This window comes from Gadus chalcogrammus, chromosome 2, assembly GCF_026213295.1.
Source record: "Gadus chalcogrammus isolate NIFS_2021 chromosome 2, NIFS_Gcha_1.0, whole genome shotgun sequence".
Lineage (NCBI taxonomy): Eukaryota > Metazoa > Chordata > Actinopteri > Gadiformes > Gadidae > Gadus > Gadus chalcogrammus.
Window position 1 is genome coordinate 13,193,127 of NC_079413.1, and position 18,325 is coordinate 13,211,451.

At 47.0% G+C, this 18,325-nt stretch overlaps 1 protein-coding gene across 2 annotated transcripts in view; it reads right to left on the bottom strand.

Moving 5' to 3' along the window:
• Positions 1–18,325, bottom strand: part of cep112 (centrosomal protein 112) — a 113,468-nt gene that overhangs the window by 23,389 nt on the left and 71,754 nt on the right. For both annotated transcript variants that reach the window (XM_056581782.1, XM_056581773.1), the window contains exons 22-23: positions 9,652–9,714; positions 4,304–4,453 (exon numbers count right to left, since the gene is read on the bottom strand). In XM_056581782.1, coding sequence (XP_056437757.1) covers positions 4,304–4,453; positions 9,652–9,714 — 213 coding nt within the window. The remainder of the gene's footprint in view (positions 1–4,303; positions 4,454–9,651; positions 9,715–18,325) is intronic.

Here is an 18,325-nt window from a genome sequence, read left to right on the forward strand (position 1 = left end):
CCTGGGTTGGTTCCTCAATGAGTAGACAGGGTCAGGCAGAACACTCTAGCAGGGGCTGGCTGTTTGACTCCCGACCCAAAGGTACGATGACAATCAACAGTCTACCTGGAGGCATCTTTGAGTAGGACAACCAACCCTCTACTAGCTGGCTATTAATAAAACATTGATTCTGATGCTTTTGGTTGAAAAGTGTCTGCTAAATAAAGCCATGGTGAAGAATGACGGGGTGTGATTTCCTAGTGGGTTTGTAGTTTTACATGTCATCTATCAGGCCTGACAGAGTTGAACCAGGCCAGGGCCAGCCGGCACAACCGTTGAAGTCTATGCCGGGCCGTCACCAAGGGGGAAGAGGCATTTTGCTTCCAACACGTGCGAGACACACACACACACATTCAAAAACACACACACACACCCCCTACACACATACACGTTCAGGTCTACAGCGGTTTGCATCAGACACTTTGATGTTTCTGATGCTGTTGCACCAAAAGAAGTGGTGGATTATGAGCAACGTGCACGCCAGCCGGCACGCACGAGCACCTTCCAAAGCGGACCCCAAGCTCCACCTCCCTCCCAACTCAGCCGGAGCAACACAGGTATGAAAACGAGATACGGAAGGAGCCATGAACATGCATTCATATTCGACACGAGTTTGACTGTCTGAAAGTGTATTCAGTAGACACAACAGAGGGCTCTCTCTGGTCCGGGTCACGCCTACTTGTGCTACGTCATGCCTAGCGGCGGAGCCCAAGAGGATTCTCAAAGCGGGGTTGGACGCCAGAGAACGCTGGCCAGAAGGGAGGAGGAGGAGGTGCACAACGCAGCGTGCATTTTCTGAACAACTGTTTGGGGATTATCCCGATTTTGAATATGTGGCTAACTTTGATGTCATTCCCCCCCCCCCAACGCCTCCCCTCGCCCATTGTCAGACCCCCCCCCCCCCCCCCCCCCATGCTGTTCTCGTCATAATCCTGTCCCTTTGAAGTGAGCGCCGTGGAAACAATGTCAGCAGGCGACGCACCGGCCGACAACGGCCCACTGACAGCTCTCAGCACGCACGCACACACACACACACACACACACACACACACACACACACACACACACACACACACACACACACACACACACACACACACACACACACACACACACACACACACACACACACACACACACACACACACACACACTTCCCTGTTCTTTCCATCGCTCTTGTTGTCTCTGTTTACACTCTACATCCCTCCCTTTGTCCTTACAGGTCTTTTTTTTTTCTCTATCCAAACCTTGAGCCTTCCTTAACAGGAAAGAATAGATTCAAGACAATAGAAAGAACAGAAGAATAAATAGAACAGCTTTCTAGCTCACCCACACTGTCCCGGGATCTACTTTATTCCAATCTATGTAGAAATCTCTGCTATTCATCACATCCAGCATTCTCCTTTCGAACCCCACCTCTTTGTCCTCCCTCTTTCCTCCCCCCATCTCATCTACCGGCCATTTGTCTCTTGCCCCCCTTGTGTCCACTTGTCTATCCAATCAATGCTCACCCGTTAATTGGATACTCATTAGCGACATAAGGGTTGGACAATAGGGGGAAGAGAATTAAACAACAAGAACAGGTCTATGAGAACCAAAATACAACCATGCATAGGGAGAGAGTGGGAAAATAAAGAGTGTGAGAGAGAGAGAGAGAGAGAGAGAGAGAGAGAGAGAGAGAGAGAGATAGAGGAGAGAGAGAGAGAGGAGAGAGAGAAAGAGGAGAGAGAGAGAGAGAAAGAGAGAGAGAGATGAGAGAGAGAGAGAGGAGAGAGAGAGAGAGAGAGAGAGAGGGAGAGAGAGAGAAAGGGGGGGGGGGGGGTGGATTGCATATCTGTGATAATGTTTGTACGATCATGTCTCGTTGCAGGAACTTGTTATTTAGAACTACTTACAGTAAGTACATGTGTACAATGAGCAGGTACATGAGAAAGGTGTGAAGCATTGATAGTGTTCAAAAAGAAAGGAGGGGACTTCAGGGAGAAAAACTGTCAGGATAGTGCCAGGTTATGGTGACAAGATATACGTGGCCCTTTTCCCACACTGTCAACCAACTACACATATCTTCATAACAAGATGTATCTTGTAGATAACGATAGGCTTGGCAAAATGGCCGAAGGGCTGATTCAAATTACATTTCGATATATGTGTATGTGTGTCTTTGATTGCAAGGGTGTGATTGTGTTTCGTGTGAGTGCTATTGCGTGTGTGTGCATAATTGTGTTTATGTGTCTGTTTGTGTGTGTGTGTGAGTGTGTGTTTGTATGGTGTGTGAGTGTGTATGGTAGTATAGTGCTAGTGTGAGGGGTATGTTCGTGCAATTGTGTGTGTGTGTGTGTGTGTGTTTGTGTCATCATATGCGATTGTGTGTGTTTGCGTACGTACAAGTGTGTATGTGATTGTTTACGTGTGTGTGTGTGTGTGTGTGTGTGTGAGTGGTTGTGATTGTGTGTGTGTGATTGGGTGTGTACGATTAATGTTGTGTGTTTGTGTCCGTGTGTGTGTGTGTGTTTCTGTGTGCGTGAGGGAACAGGGCAGGTTGGTGAGGCCCCCCTCTGTGGCAGCTGCAGACCACAAACGGACAGGGATGTGTTTGGAGAGCGCCCCTGCTCCACACGGCTCTTTATTTAAAGAGCCACACCCCACCAACTGCCACCGGCACCCTGTGTGTTTGTTAGTCCGGCAGACAGGGAAGGGGGGTCATTCGATTTTCATAATAATTACTTTATTGATTTTCTTTGTCTTACTTGCTTTGTATAAAAGCGGCTGCAAACAGAAAAAATGTTAAAGGATGCAAGTTTTAAAAAAAAAAGAACAAAACAGTATATCTAGTGTGTCCTCACATCCCGAATCGATTTATGTTACGTTGTCAAGCGATCAACGCACCGGGTGTGACTGGTCTGAAGCAGTTCAAGGCCTGTGCCTGACCACGGGGGGGAAACTACACGGCACCCTCTTGATGTTTTCGGCCATACCATCCTTTGTCTATGCTATTGTCATTCTAGTTGTCACAAATAAACCCAAACATGTGGCAGGCAAAAACGTGGGCGCCAAAAGGAAAAAGAGAACTAGCTTAAAAACGATGCCACAACAAGGAATCAGAGTTCTAGCTTCAAAACATGTTGCAACAAGGAACTAGAGTACAAGCTAAAAAAATCTTTGCCGCAAAAAGGAACCACTGTACTACCTTAAAAACGTTGGCGAAAGAAGGAACAGAAGTACTACCATAAAAACGTTGCCACAACAAGGAACTTGAGTTCTAGCTTAAAAAACATACAAACAATCAAATAAGGGGAAAGAAAAAGGAGTGGTATTTCCACAATATGTAAAAAGGGGTGAACGAGTGCGACAGACAGATTTATAAGCGGCACCCAGACACGGAGAGTAGAATCCAGTAAAATAAACTATGGAGATGTGCAACAAGCCATATAAAAGGCACCACGTATAGAAACAGTGACAGTGTGTCGGGGAAAAGGAAAAAGGCGACCTGTGTCTTGTGTCTATAAAAGTCACATTGAGACGAGGCGGCTCTTACTGGGGAGGGAGACGCTCTTATGGGGACGCTGCTTTATGAGTGTCTCCTGTGTTTGAGGGCATAAGGTTCTGTAGGAGAACTAAAGAGACTGGCTGACAATAGGTAGTGAGTTAAAGCACCATGAGGAGGAGTGAAGAGGAGGTGGTCTGCATTCCAAGAAGGAGGGAAAGGAAAAAGGTTCTTGAACTGTAAGTACATAATGTACGTGTATGTATCTGTTGACCTTGTTGTTGAAACAACTGCACAACAGGCCTGTGACCGTCCATTATCGTTGCGTAGAAGACAATACGCAACAATTGAATGTGATCTAGTCTCAGTATATTCATTTGTCTGACCTTATCTTTTCTAACCGTTTGACAGTTATTTTTTTAACTATATCTTTCGATTGGAAAATCAATTCCAAATGGGCCCCAGCCGTGTGTTTCCGTTCATATTTGGGATATTCTGAACTCCTTAGTTAAAGAGGTGTTTGCAGATTCAGCAATATTTCCCAATAGGGCTCAAGTGGCTGACCGTGCACACATTTATGCAATGCTATAGTAGGCTTTAACATGCGCAATCCCATCCAAAAGTGTATAAAAAAACGTATTGAGAAGATGTTTGATTGAATGCTCCCCCCCCCCCCCCCCCCCACACACACTATTTTCACTCAGTCACACACACAATAAGCCAAGGCCCAGAACACACAGCTATGGGAGGAACCTGGGCCAACGAGGGGGAGAACAGCACCTTGTGGGCCTTGTCAGCGTGGTGGCTTAGGGTCCGTCTCTCCTGGTCCCAGCGAGCCTGGCCCTCTTCCAGCTGTCTCTCCAGGCTCTGCTGCACACGCACAGCCTCCTCCTTACAGTCACACACTGACGTCTGCAGCTGGGCTATCAGCTACAGGGAGGGAGAGAGAGAGATGGAGAGAGAGAGAGAGAGAGAGAGAGAGAGAGACAGAGAGAGTGACAGTGAATGTAGTAGAATGACAGGATTAAAGAAGACAGCAGACGTAGTGACAGAGACTGGGCCGTGCGCTAGGCCCCAGAGAGAGACAATAAGAGGCCTTATCATGTTGTTAATTATTAATTAAAGGATCATTTCAGGATCTTTTAACCTGGTCCCTATTTTCCCATAATTCCAAGTGAACCAATGTGGGCAACAATTTTAGAAATTGGTCCAGTATTGGGAGAGCCATTGCAGCTGCAATACACGCTTCAATGTCACCCTATAAGGGCACTAGCGCCTCGTCAATGTATGTCTCCTAAACGTTTTTGCCACTGACAGGCTTAGATTGTTCTTGCACGTGTCTGACAAAATTATACAAAGGATCCCTAAAGAGAAATACTACTTTTTCTGTCTGTTTTATTTTCAAACTAAGTCTCATGCAGGAAATGTCCTCCCCAATTGAGAGAGAGCGAGCGAGCGAGAGAGATCGAGAGAGAGAGATAACGAGCAAGATGGAGAGAGACACTAACGGTGTTTAAAGGAACGAGCAACGCTACAAGCCTCTTCGTGAAGTAACATCCAGAAGATGTTGTAAAGTAAGTTCACAAAATGACATACGATACGACGCTAATATACACTATTTAAATATTACCTCAATCTTCTATTAATTTATTGGTGATATGGAGTAAGCTGAAACCAGTGCAGCTGACCTGATGACGACGCTAAATAAATAAAAGATTGATCGAATTCACTGGTCTAAATTAAAAAAATACAGCACGTTAACAAGAAATAGTGAAAAGGTGCAGTTTTGTAAAGGCCGGATGGGAAATCCAAACCCCTGGTCACTTGCTTCAGGGTTCCCTGGACAGGGCTAGCTGTGGGACTCAGATCAGGTGGAGGAGGCCTTCTAATGTTTTGGCATGCGTTGGGATTTCCAGTAAGCATCACTTGGATATCACACCAATACACCCAGAGCACTCTGTCTCCTCCTCCTCTCTCAGGATGTGCAGGGTGACAGTGAGACTTTAGGGAGAAAGAGAGGGAGAGGGAGAAAAGGAGAAGGAGAAAGAGAGCGAGAAGGGGTGAGCGAAGAGAGAGAGAGAGAGAGAGAGAGAGAGAGAGAGAGAGAGAGAGAGAGAGAGAGGAACTAGACAGGGAGGGGGAGGAAGAAGAAAAAAAAAGAAAAGAAAAAAAAGAAACGTCGCTTTTTTGCAGAGTGGAGTGACTTTGCGTTGGTGAACTTGCGGTGCACGCCAAGATGAAACGAAGCTGTCTCCGCTTTGAAATCCTACAGTTCAAATTAAGATTCTATTTAAGCCACTGCCAGGGAGGAGAGAAAGATGAGAGGAAGGGATGGATGGCACAGGGGCAGAGCCAGCCAGCCAGCCAGCGAGCGAGCGCGAGAGAGAGAGAGAGAGAGAGAGAGAGAGAGAGCAGTGCCATAGTAGCTCTAGGCTAGACAGACAATTGTTTACCGTGCGCAAACTCTAGAGGAATCTATTCATTGTGTGGGAGTACAGTGGTTAGGACGGGGCGAAAGAGAGACCGACATAGAGAGGGGGAGAGGGAGAGAGCAAATGAGAAGAAGAGTGTTGGTGCAAGCCAGGCTGACGGAGGCAGAGATCGAGAGAGAGAGAGAGAGAGAGAGAGAGAGAGAGAGAGAGAGAGAGAGAGAGAGAGAGAGAGAGAGAGGAGATTAGCTCTATGTTGTCAGTGGGCGACCCACATTTAAGCAACAAGCGTCCCATTATGGGAAACATCGGTCCTGGGCATAGTACTAATAATTATCTCAGACTCTGCACTGAGGGCCCGCATCAGGTCCTAAGCCCTGCGGCGGGAGGAGCAGCAGTGGCGGCGGCGGCGGCTAAACGTAATGCTAAACTCCCGCGCAGCTCGCTCGTCTCGCCTCGTTCGTCTGTCTGGTTAATCCGGTTCCTGCATCTGATAGGCCGGGCCCTCGCCCCCTCTCAGTCTCTAATTGGTCTGATGAGACTTGTCTGTTTTCAGACTGCTGGCACCACGTGGTGTGGGCAGAGGGTGTGTTGCTCACCTCTCCGTGAACCTGAGTTAAACTGGGCGTATGTGTGTGTGTGTGTGTGTGTGTGTGTGTGTATGCGTGTGTGTTTATGTGCGTGCATGCGTGTGGATATGTTTGTGTGTGAGTGTTGCTGTGTTTGCATGCATGCTGGAGGCTGAGTTACTAAAAGTGATTGCAAGGGAGACATTAAAATGTTTTAATATTGATGAATCATCATTCTGGATTTGCCCGACCGATATATTTTTTCATATATTTTATCTAGAATAACATACATATTCAAATTCAGCTAGTGAACATGGTTTTCAAAGAATATATTTGTGTTTGAGCAGTCCCTCTGCCTCCAACTCCCCATTCGCAAATGTCACACAGGGTTGAACACATACCCAGACACACACACACACACACACACACACACACACACACACACACACACACACACACACACACACACACACACACACACACACACACACACACACACACACACACAGGAGGCAGTTTAAAACGCCGGGGGTTTCCAACAGCTATTATCCAAAGGGGAGTAAGTAAGACGAAGACGGTTGGATCACACTGGGAACACCTCCGCAAAGCCCTTCATAACAGATGACGGCCCTCACTTCGACCGCTCACCTTATATTAAATATATATATATTTACACACATGGATGCTTCTGGATAATGCATGCTTAATTCCCTCCCACCGCCTTACTACCGGGACGGTCACAGAGATGAATCACTAATGATCACCCAGCACCACCACCGCCACCACCACCATCACCACCACCAGCTCCTCCTCGACAAACCACCCAGTGCAGGACCATGATTAGGCAGGTGGATGGGCTGGTGGTGGTGGGGTGTTTAGTGAGCAGGTCGGCCAGGAGGGCCACTCAGCCGCCAGATGCACAACGCGCCGGGGTATGAAGGGACGCTAATTAGCCAAACGGAGAGCGCCAGAGAAGAGCAAATAAGAGTGCAATAGAGAGAAGGCGAGAAATTGTGTGTGTGTGTGTGTGTCTATGCCCATGTCTGTGTGTGTGTTTGTGTGCAGTTGTGTGTTTGTGTGCATGTCAATGTATGTCCCACCCCTACCCCCTCGGGAGGGTAACGTATAGGGCCGGTAGGTTTTTAATTGGTCTATTAGCCATGCGGCGGGGCGGGAGAGCGCTGCCCCCTGTCAGACACCCAGGGGTTAACAGCCAGGGTGAGGCTTTGAGGTTCAAAGGCTCCTTGTTTACATTGGGCCCCGCGGCCCCTGGAGGCGGGCCAACAGAATAACCAGCCGCCCACACGCACCCGCGTCCACTCCCCCCCCTCCCCGGCACACAAAGCCGGGCCCGAACCCACCGACAAACAGTCTGCATAAGTCACGCATACTAATAGGCTCGCTCCGAGAACCCCTCCCACCACACACACGCACGCACGCACATACACGCTGGCACGCATGCATACACACTTTGCATAATAATGCCCCTCATCAGAGGGGTCACGTTTTGCACGGAAGAGGTTTTGACGTTAATGATGGTGGGAGTGTTTTTTTTTTTGTCTCGTTTTGTTTATTGAACCTCTGCCAACTCAGTAGCGCCCCCCCCCCCCATCTCCCTCCTCACCCCAAAAAACGAGAGGATTAATCATTTGTCGCTTTGTCTTTGGGAGGCGCGTCGCGACGGCGGCGGGCTAAACAGGGCGGGGCGGGGTTGAACGTTCGCGGTGGCGGCCGTGCGGCGTTTGAAGTCGGCCATTGTGTAACCTAATAAGCTACTGTGTTGCTCACAACATCTGCTTGTCAACCTCACTTTCAACTCTGCAGGCCTTTTCCCAGCCATCCCGACACAACACCCCCCCCCCACTCCCACCCCCCCACGAAGGGGAGGCACTGAAAGGAAAAGAAAGAGAAACAAAAACAAAAACAAAAGAGGGTGAGAGAGAGAGAGGGAGAAAGAGAGAGAGAGAGAGGAGAGAAAGAGAGAGAGACGTCCTTTGGACCTGTGGGCAATGAGCACTAATTGCAGCCAAATTATCGTGATATTATACCCTATATTTTACCACATAATCAAGGACTAGAAAAAACATTTATTTTATTTGGGCTCATGTAAACAACCCTCATGGGGAGTTTTGGGGGCTTCTGTAAAATCTTAAACTGGAGCTGTGTGCCAAGGGAGGTGTCAATTCTCGCTGTTTACCTATCCTATTAATGACCTTATAGTGACCAATTAACCTTGTGGGAATAGACTATTAAAGATGTAAGCAACAGATAGGGGAGACATACAATTGTTTAGCAGAGATGTGATGGACCAGAAGCAGGAGAAAAGGCAGAACGTTCCATTTCCCTATTTGGTGAAGCAGTTTAGCCGATACTCCAAAGCAACTTCATTGTGTTTAACTGGTTTTATTTGAGCTATGTGTCATTAATGAGCAGGTAGGGGTTCTACGATTTGCTAAAAGGGATGCCTAGAGGGAGACAGCGGAAAGGGGATCAAACCATGAACCTTCAACACCCTAAACCACTAGACTATATTGTCCTCTGTAAAAAAAAAGAAAAGAAAGAATAATCTCCAAAAAAACAAAAATATTGAAACCTGAAAGAATAGAGAAGAAAGGGGCTCAATGCACCTGGGCAGACTGCTGCACCGACGGCACGTGGTGGCAGAAGAGGAACCAGATCCGTGTGGGACAACATTAAGAGGAATACATATGGAGGCATCTACGTCTCATCTATTGAGGAAAAAAAGCAGGAGGGCCCTCGCTCTCTGGTGGATGACGACGAGACAACGATAGAACCATGGAACATTGAACACACGGTCCAAGCTTCTTCTTCTTCTGGGCCTTGTTCTGTGTTTGCTTTTTTGTGTGAGAGCGCAAATGTGTGTATTCTTCCTGCTTAGTATGCATGTGCGGGCAGCCCAGTGTTCAATACCTGTGCCTTCAAACAATCCGGTGAGACGAAAAAGTTGAAGAAATAAGGAAGGGATGGAGGGAGAGAGAGTGACAGAGGGGGAGGAAGGGAGAGGTAGGGAGGGAGGGACAGATAAAGGGATAGAGGGAGGAAGAGTGAAAGTGATTGTGGAAGTGAGAGCGAAGGCAAGAGCGAGATTGAGAGAGGGAGAGCTGTTTACCTGGATAGACTTGGCAAGCTTCTGAGCGTGGTCCTTCTCCATCTGCTTCAGCCTGCTGCTGGCCTGCAACAAGAAAGCAGAGCGCTGGGTGTGAGAACCAGAGATACCAGGACAGACAGACAGACTGAGGAACAGGCTAGACTGAGAGAGAGGGAGGGAGAGAGAGTGAGACAGCGCAAGAGAGAGAGATTGAGGGATACAGAGCGATTGAGGCTGTCAAAGAGAGTTGTGAAATTGAATCCATGGCAGGAAGGGCACAAAGACCCCTGTCCCACAACCCATAGCCCTCCCATTTGCTATGCTAATACAAACACACACACACACACACACACACACACACACACAGACAGACTTTGACCCCTGGTACTTTGGCAGCCTGTCTCGGTGGCGGGGTCTGTGGCCCCTGGGCTGGTTGCCAGGCTGCAGGGCCCCTGAGTGCCAGGAGGCAGCGACAGCCCTGGGGCACATCGGGCATCGGACCCCTCTGATCCCCTGCCAGCGATTCATCGCTTAACAGGAAGAGCAGGGGGGGGAGGGAGAGGAGGGAGAAGGGGGGTATTAAAATGTCGCTGCCAATTAAGTTTTTTTCCCCACTCTTGTTGTTCTTCTTCTGTGGGTTTTATTTATCAGGAGGGAGAGCGAGCCCAATGTGGCAGCGGCGGGGCAGCCAAGTGAATGGAGACTGTTGTTGTTGTTTTTGTGGTTGTTTGGGGTTTATCGAGCGGCGCTTGTCTTTCATTTATGTATGCCGCCGCCGCCGCCGCCCTCGTGGGAAGCCAGCCAGCTGGATGAGCGGGTGTCACCGGCGGGTGTCACGGGGCGGGTGTCTCACGGGCCGGTTGCCGTTTCACAAACAAACGTCCCGCGGCTGGTTGGTCAAAGCTCACTCCCTTGCTTTGAAAACACAAAAATACACCATAATACAGACTGATACGTCGATCCCGGCGAATCACAAGAGGTCACCGGGGTCGACCGCCATGTTTTGACGTGACAAACATCACCGTTGGTTAAAAAAATGGAGGTGAATTACAGCTACCGGATCGCTTGTTACACCGGCCCTGTTGTAAGTGATACAGTGTAGTTGCCTGCAGTGACAGACACATGGGAGGGGGGGGGGGAAGAGCAAAGAGAGCACAAGCAGTAGTTATGCCCCAGATCGCTCACACATCTGCCTTCTTTACAATCGCGGCCACTCTCTCCGTCTTCCACAAAACAATCTTACTGACAATAATCACTCTGCCCTCAGAGACAAAGGCATGACATTTGTATAACCTTTCAATAAACTTTTCAACCCTTAAACCACCCCCCCTCCCCCCCCCCCACACACACACACACACACAAACACACACACACTGTAGTCCCTTACATCTCCACGCCCCGGGGAGGTTATCATTTCAAGATCTCTTTCCACCACCGTGAGAAACATTTGAGTTTTTTTGTTGCATTTATTGCACACTTTCTTTGCCCGCTATAATTGCGTTCACCGAGTCATTAAAACCCATTATTCCTCTCGGTATCTTTTTTGTTTTGGCCACCGTATTCCGTGCTTGTGTGTGCTTGTTCTGCTGCGATTGTGTGTGTGTGTGTGTGGGTTAAATGAAGAGCCACGCCTGGCGGGGACATAATGAGCTGTTAAGTAAGGCATTAGGTTTCACTACACAGCGTTGATCCACCGCTGGCGGCCATGTTGTTATGTGACCATCCCCCACAACACACCTTGGAGATTATTATCACCACGGAGATGGCCGAGGTGCGAAGTGAAAAGTTCAACAAGATAATACAAGACTAGATGTGGTTATAAGTGTTATAAGTGTGGGGGATTATGAGTTATTAGTGAAATTCAGTAAACTGTAAACAACAGTGATACTTTAAGGCCCAACATCAACCATTACTTGCAGCTACGCAGATCAATGATTTCCTTACCAAACTAAGAGAGAACAGCGGATAAATAAATAAGGTAAGAGAGAGAACTTGTGACCAAGATTGATGTCATTTTAGGAAAACACGTTTATAAAAGAAAAGCTTGCTTACCCTTGAAACAGTCACATGCCCGCGCGCACGCATTGGGTCTATTGTACTGAGCCTGGCAGCCACTGACAGACAACCCACTAACAAATACGGTTTGGAGTGAGCGCAGAATACACACACCCCATCAAAGCCAGTCAACACCTGAGGTCTGTTTGGACTCTGCGTCCCACTTCCTGACAAACACTGGTGTCCGGACACACCTGTCACCACCACACACATGAACCCAAACCATTTGTCCCCTGGGGATGCCAAGGCAATGAGAGAGAGAGAGCGAGAGCGAGATTTTATATCATTGATTTATCAACATATTTATTCATATTTTATATCATATGTCATTTGCCAAATAAGCCTCTGAATTCCAAAAAGATCCTGAATTCCGAGACCAAGACAGAGAGACAGAGGGAGAGAGTCAGGTGGGGTACTTCCTGACATGACTCCATGCTGTGTGTGCCACTGCAGCCGCTCAGCTGTCGCATGACGTGGCACTGAGAAGCAGAAACACTGCATCATGTTATACATCTGCTGCTGTGGTTTATTACTAATCATAACTCCATGGGCCAATTAAGATCTGAGTCGATCTGGGGCCATCTCTTTCTCTGAAATTAACTGGTACTCCTTAACTGGGTCCTTTCATCAGGACCCAGGGTGCTTTACATGTTGGCGACAAAGAACAAAAAGAAAAGAATAACAAAAAGAAAAAACAGAAAAATCGAAAAATTGAAAAGAAAGGCAGATCAAAAAACAATTTCAAGGCCATACCCAATGATCATGTTATCATCTGTTGTTGATTATAACTTTTCATACATGCATGAGATTGTAGGAAAAAGTCTAAAGGCAGTATATTCTTATGAAATACCCCTCTCACAATGTGTTTTTGCCCAGCAGATGTCTTTCAATATCGATCACAAAGCAAAAAAACGCATACAGATAAACAAGCGTCCCCGAACAATCCAGGCCTCAATGTGGCGGTGAAGTGAAAAACCATAACTCCCAGTGTGAGCCCCTTGCTGGCCCGTTCATGAAGTGTGTGTATGAGCGTGACCATGTGTGTAAAACGTGTGTAAACGTTAAATTAGGGGTGACTCCCATATTTCAAGTTTTACATAAAAGTGAGTGAGGTGGGTGGGCGGCGCAGGTGTTGGGGGCAGTGTAGGTGGACATATTGACTACAAAACAGACAAACAGGCTGAACAATTCTTATGGAAATAGTTCACTCCTACACAGGCATGCAAAGACTGACACACACACACACACACAGACACAAACGTATTGACACACACACAAAAAAAACATGCAGAGACTGACAGACACACGCACACACACACACACACACACACACACAAAAAGGCACACAGACAATAACTGACATACCGACACATAAATAGGAGCTTAAAACAACAGGATATGAGAAACCACGCCATCAAATGCATTAAAACCAAAAATCAGCCGAACAAACGGATAAAATTAGCAACGAAACATGAGCCAGAAGCAAACGGAATACGTTAGAAGCCCAACAGAAGGTAGGAAAACAGCCGACACAACTCCATTTAAAGCAGCCATATGTGTGCATGTATACGTTGCGTGCAGTTCTGTGCGCGTGCTTGTGTGGGTGTGCAAGGGCTTTCAAACAGACTACCTGTGCTCTGCCAAAGGCATTTTGGTGCTGAAGGCACTTTGAGGCTCTATCAAGCTCTTCAATCGCATCCTAATCCTAGCGGTATAGAGTGTGACTGCTTTGAAGTGTCAGTGCGTGTGTGTATGTATGTGGACACGCTTATCCTTGTGTGTTCGTGTGCGTATGTGTGAGAGATTGTGTGTCTGTGTGTGTGTGTGTGTGAGATTGTGTGTGTGTGTGTGTGTGTGTGTGTGTGTGTGTGTGTGATTGAGAGTGTGTGTTTAAAGAGAGTGGAAGTGAAGGCAAGACATGTCACTTATTGGAATTAATTACCAATCTAAAGTTGGATCCAAGCACACACACAATCTCACACAGTCACAAACAGGACAGAGAGGAAATGAAAGGGTCAACCCCACAGAACACAGAGCAGCCCTGCACTAGGTGCAGGGCTGAACTCTTTGCCCCAACCGGAGTCGCAATGTAAGCCGCGAGGAAGGTGTAGTAAGCGGAAGCCACGTTGTCAACACATGATTCCTCCTGTCCGGGGGGCGTTAACTCCACAGTTCGGTCGGCAGACAGAGACGCATGGAGACAAATGATCTTCGGTGAATCACTCCAGCTCCCGGGAAGATACCCTGTGACTGTAGGGGCCGATTCTCGTTGTGAGCCAGAGTAAAAGAGGTCTTGTGTGTGGAGTGAGTTCTGAACAAGAATGGCTTGCATCTATTTTAAAGAATCCACAAGTGCAACATTGTTGGATGTTCGCAGCGCACTGTTCAAAAAGCTTTACTTACAAGTGTATATTATGTTTTTCTTTAACTTCACAGATGTAATTTACATTTGGGGATTTTTGAATCTCATGCAAATATTATTTACACTTAATTCGATCCATCATCTCACATCTAATATTTCTACAGCCCTTTGACTTGTTTGATTTGTTGGTAAATTGTCAATTTATGCAGCTGCGGTTATGTTTACATGAGCGAGAGAGACTGTATACAAAGCCTTGCTCATTCAAGGGTGAAAACCCCCCCCGACCTCCTCCCCTCAAAACATTTTGAAGGAGACATTGCTTCCATATGACATTGTTGGCTGATATGTTTCCAATCAAACATTTCTCTTCGCCTCTTCCACTTTTTTTTTCTCCAGAGCTATCAAGGGTCATGTGACAAAATAAAAAAAACATAGAAAAACGTGCTGGAACATTGTAGAACAACAACCCTGTGACTCCACCCATAACTATGTAAAGATATTAATGACAGGATGGAGAAGTAACAAAGAGGGGGGGGGGGGGGAATTTCAAAAAGGGGGACTGCATTGCGTCTTGTACAAATACCATATGATTATCAATATTCTTCCCATCCCAAAGGAAACATGGCCTCTGTTTTACACATCTGAATTGGGTGGGGGGGGAAACAGTTGAAAAAAACAAGATAAAGAAAATAGGATGGAATATATGAGGGTGGGGCAGTCAGTGAGGAGGAGTTAGGGTTCAAAACATTTGCTAGCACGCCGTACAAAGGCTTGTTTCTTGAAGCAATTTACAGTTAATTTGCCAGGGACACCGAGCTTTGAGAAATTATCTGCACAGTTGTCTGTTATAATTCCCGTCTTAACCATGCTTGTGTGTGTGTGGAAGCTTTAGTTAGTCTGTCAGTCGGGAATCTCTTCCTCTCTCAAAAAACACATAATACACACACACATCGCGCGTGCATCACAGACACACATAGACACACACACATTCGCATGCATCAAATATACAGACGAGGAAAACACACACATTTACACTCTTATTGCAAACCATGGCGAGTGAGAGCTGCACCAGCGATAAGAGAGACTCAACAGCAGCAGGCTTGTGCCAGCCACCAGAAAACCAATTACAAACATTACCAATGGGCGGAGTGAGTCCAACGTCTTCCTGTAACATCGCCAGAAAGACCCTGGTCTATAAACAAAACGACACTACTACTACTACACTACTAAGACCACCAAAGAAACAACTGTTTAGTTGATGCCATGAATAAGTAATGAGCAGAGAATCATGGAAACCCTTTAACATAACTCTTTAACCATGGTTGGTGGGGGGGGGGGGGGTGAGGGGTGTTGCACTTAAAAAACTGTGAAAAGGTGCATTTGTAAAGGATCAGAAGGCAGGGGGAGGGGGAGAAGGGGAGAGAATGGGGGGGGGGGGCATCCTATGAGAGCATCTGCGTTGCCGTGGACGCAGTTCATCAGCTGCTCCGCTATTGATGTCTTATGAAGAGCCGGACCACCTGCAAGTCGTTTCATTTGATGACCTTGAAGAGGTGTGTGTGTGTGTGTGTGTGTGTGTGTGTGTGTGTGTGTGTGTGTGTGTGTGTGTGTGTGTGTGTGTGTGTGTGTGTGTGTGTGTGTGTGTGTGTGTGTGTGTGTGTGTGTGTGTGTGTGTGTGTGTGTGTGTGTGGGGGTGGGTGTGTGGGGGTGGGTGGGTGGGTGGAGGAGGAGAGCAGGTCTTTCAGCTGCACCACAGAGAGGGAAAGTACAAAGAGCAGCCTGCTCTATCAATATGTGGTTGTGTGTGTGTGTGTGTGTGTGTGTGTGTGTGTGTGTGTGTGTGTGTGTGTGTGTGTGTGTGTGTGTGTGTGTGTGTGTGTGTGTGTGTGTGTGTGTGTGTGTGTGTGTCAGTGTGGGTGTGTGTGTGTGGTGGTGAGGGTTAGGAAGCCGACTTGTATTTGAACCTGTAGGGGGCGATAATGAGGCGCTTCCTCCCCTCCACCATTCAGCTACAAGGCTGTGAAAAAAGTCGCTGCTAAAACGAATTGGTCAGGAGTGGCACAGAAGATGGTCTCCATTATCGACACTATTTACCACACAGTCACAAAACAATGGATGACCTGCTTGCATGCAAGATACGGTCAACATAGTTTCTTCTCGCTTCTACAGTGGAATAATGTTTTATCTATAATCACAACAAAGCAGCCCTGAAGTGACCCTATTGGATTAGGACATGGGCTTCAGTTGCAGTGGTGTCGTTTTTAATCAGGGTCCCTGAGATAAGGAACGCAAAGAGTGACTAGGGCTGCTCGATTATGGAAAAAATCACAATCACGATTATTTAGGTCAATATTGAAATCACGATTATTCAAACGATTATTTTTGAGTCGATGAGGTATTTATTCAGGATGTCTCTCCCAAAAAACACTTTGTAACTGAGTACTTAGAAATTTTGCCTTAAAAATATACACAAAATGGTCAAAGAGAAAATGTTCAAATCTAAAATAATGTACAGATATGTATCCAGCTGTGCACTTTCTATAAAATATTTAATGAAAAATGTATGGTAAAAAAAACTTGATGATATTAGTTTTGTGATCGTTTGACGCTAAAATCGAAATCGCGATTCGAAATTCGAATAATTGCCCTAAGAGTGACATCATAATACTGATGAATACCGAGCTCAGTCAATCCAGGTTTCAGACTGAATGGAATAATAATCCCCCCCCCCCCCAGTCCGTCCACCAACACATCAGAGCCTCTGCAGCATCCATCCATAAAGTGTGAAGGTAGGACACGGGGGAATGTAACGATTGAACTAAAGAATGACCTTGAACCCTGTAGAACCACTTATTACCCCCCCCCCCCGCCCGCACACACACTCACTCTCACACACACACAGACACACACACACTTTGTAATTGGAAGCGCCAGCCTGTTGCTCCTGCTGTCACTGTGTCTCAAAGTGTGTTTAAATGTGAATTAGAAGGTTCGTGTTTCCTGTCCCCTCTTCCCTGCGACTTTTAAATGAAGTGCTCAGGAGCTGTGTGTAGTTCTCTTTCTGGTGGATGGTTTGGACAAGACGTCGCTCCAACTCTTTCATCTGCTGCGTGACTCAGACTCTGACTCTCTCAAGCTCTCGCTCTCTCTCTCTCTCTCTCTACCTCTCCTGCTCTCTATTTCGCTGTCATGGTTGCTGTGGCACCGGGGGCCGTAGGTGGTGCAATGAGCAAATACGGTTTACACACACACACCCTCTCGTGTCAACAAATTCGACACATCCAGTTTCGCACGCGCACACATGTTCACCTGTGAACCTAATCTAATGCCGCCGTCACTGCAAATGTAGATCACATCTACGCCTGGGATAAGTTAGGTATTCTCCCGAAAAATGTTTTGATGCATCTGCATCATTTGACGCATCTGTTAAAACGTTTTAACCCATCCCCCTGGCTATAGTCGTCTGAAGGCCACTCTTGAGGACTTAGTGTTTGGAAAAACAAGTCTAAACAAGGAAAGACAAAGCAATATGAATGCCTGTTGAACTTGGTGAAACGGAAATTCCAATGGAATTGATTGTTCCTTCTTACGAAAATATTGAATGAAACTTGGTTTTCTTCTCTCATGTGCAAACAACCCTTCTTTACCCCTTTAATAAACAGTTTTGGGGAACAAACCAATTGGCTCTCTAATGCGGTGCCAAACCAGGTTTGGGACATGTGTGTGAGTGTGCATGTGTGTGTGTGTTGCACTGTGACTTTCATGTTGCGAGTGGACTCACTGGGCATGCCTGGAGGGTCACTGAGGCTGGCACGGGGAGCACTGATTGGCTCCTGCAAGGCAACAGAGCGGCTCCCTCATTGGCTGAGGACTGCCTTCAGGAGATGTTGTCACAGCTAGTTAGTGCCTGATGAAATGCCCCTTCCCTTTGATCTGAGGCAAGAGCAAGCAAGCAAGCACACACACTCATACACACACGCCCATTTGCATGCACACTCTCTCTCTTGCACACACACACACACAGACACACACAGACACAATCCAAAATTCCTACAACGGTGTACACACACACACACGTACGCACGTACGCATGCGTACGCACACACACACACACACACACACACACACCCCCAACAGTGCTGTTTACATGTCTATGTTGACACAAGCTCTTAAACAATCAAACATGTGTGAGAGTGATACCAAAATGGTCCTTCCTAGAAAGCACACACAGCCCGAGCCATGCTAGCAGGCAGCACACCAAAACAAATCCAGTCCTAT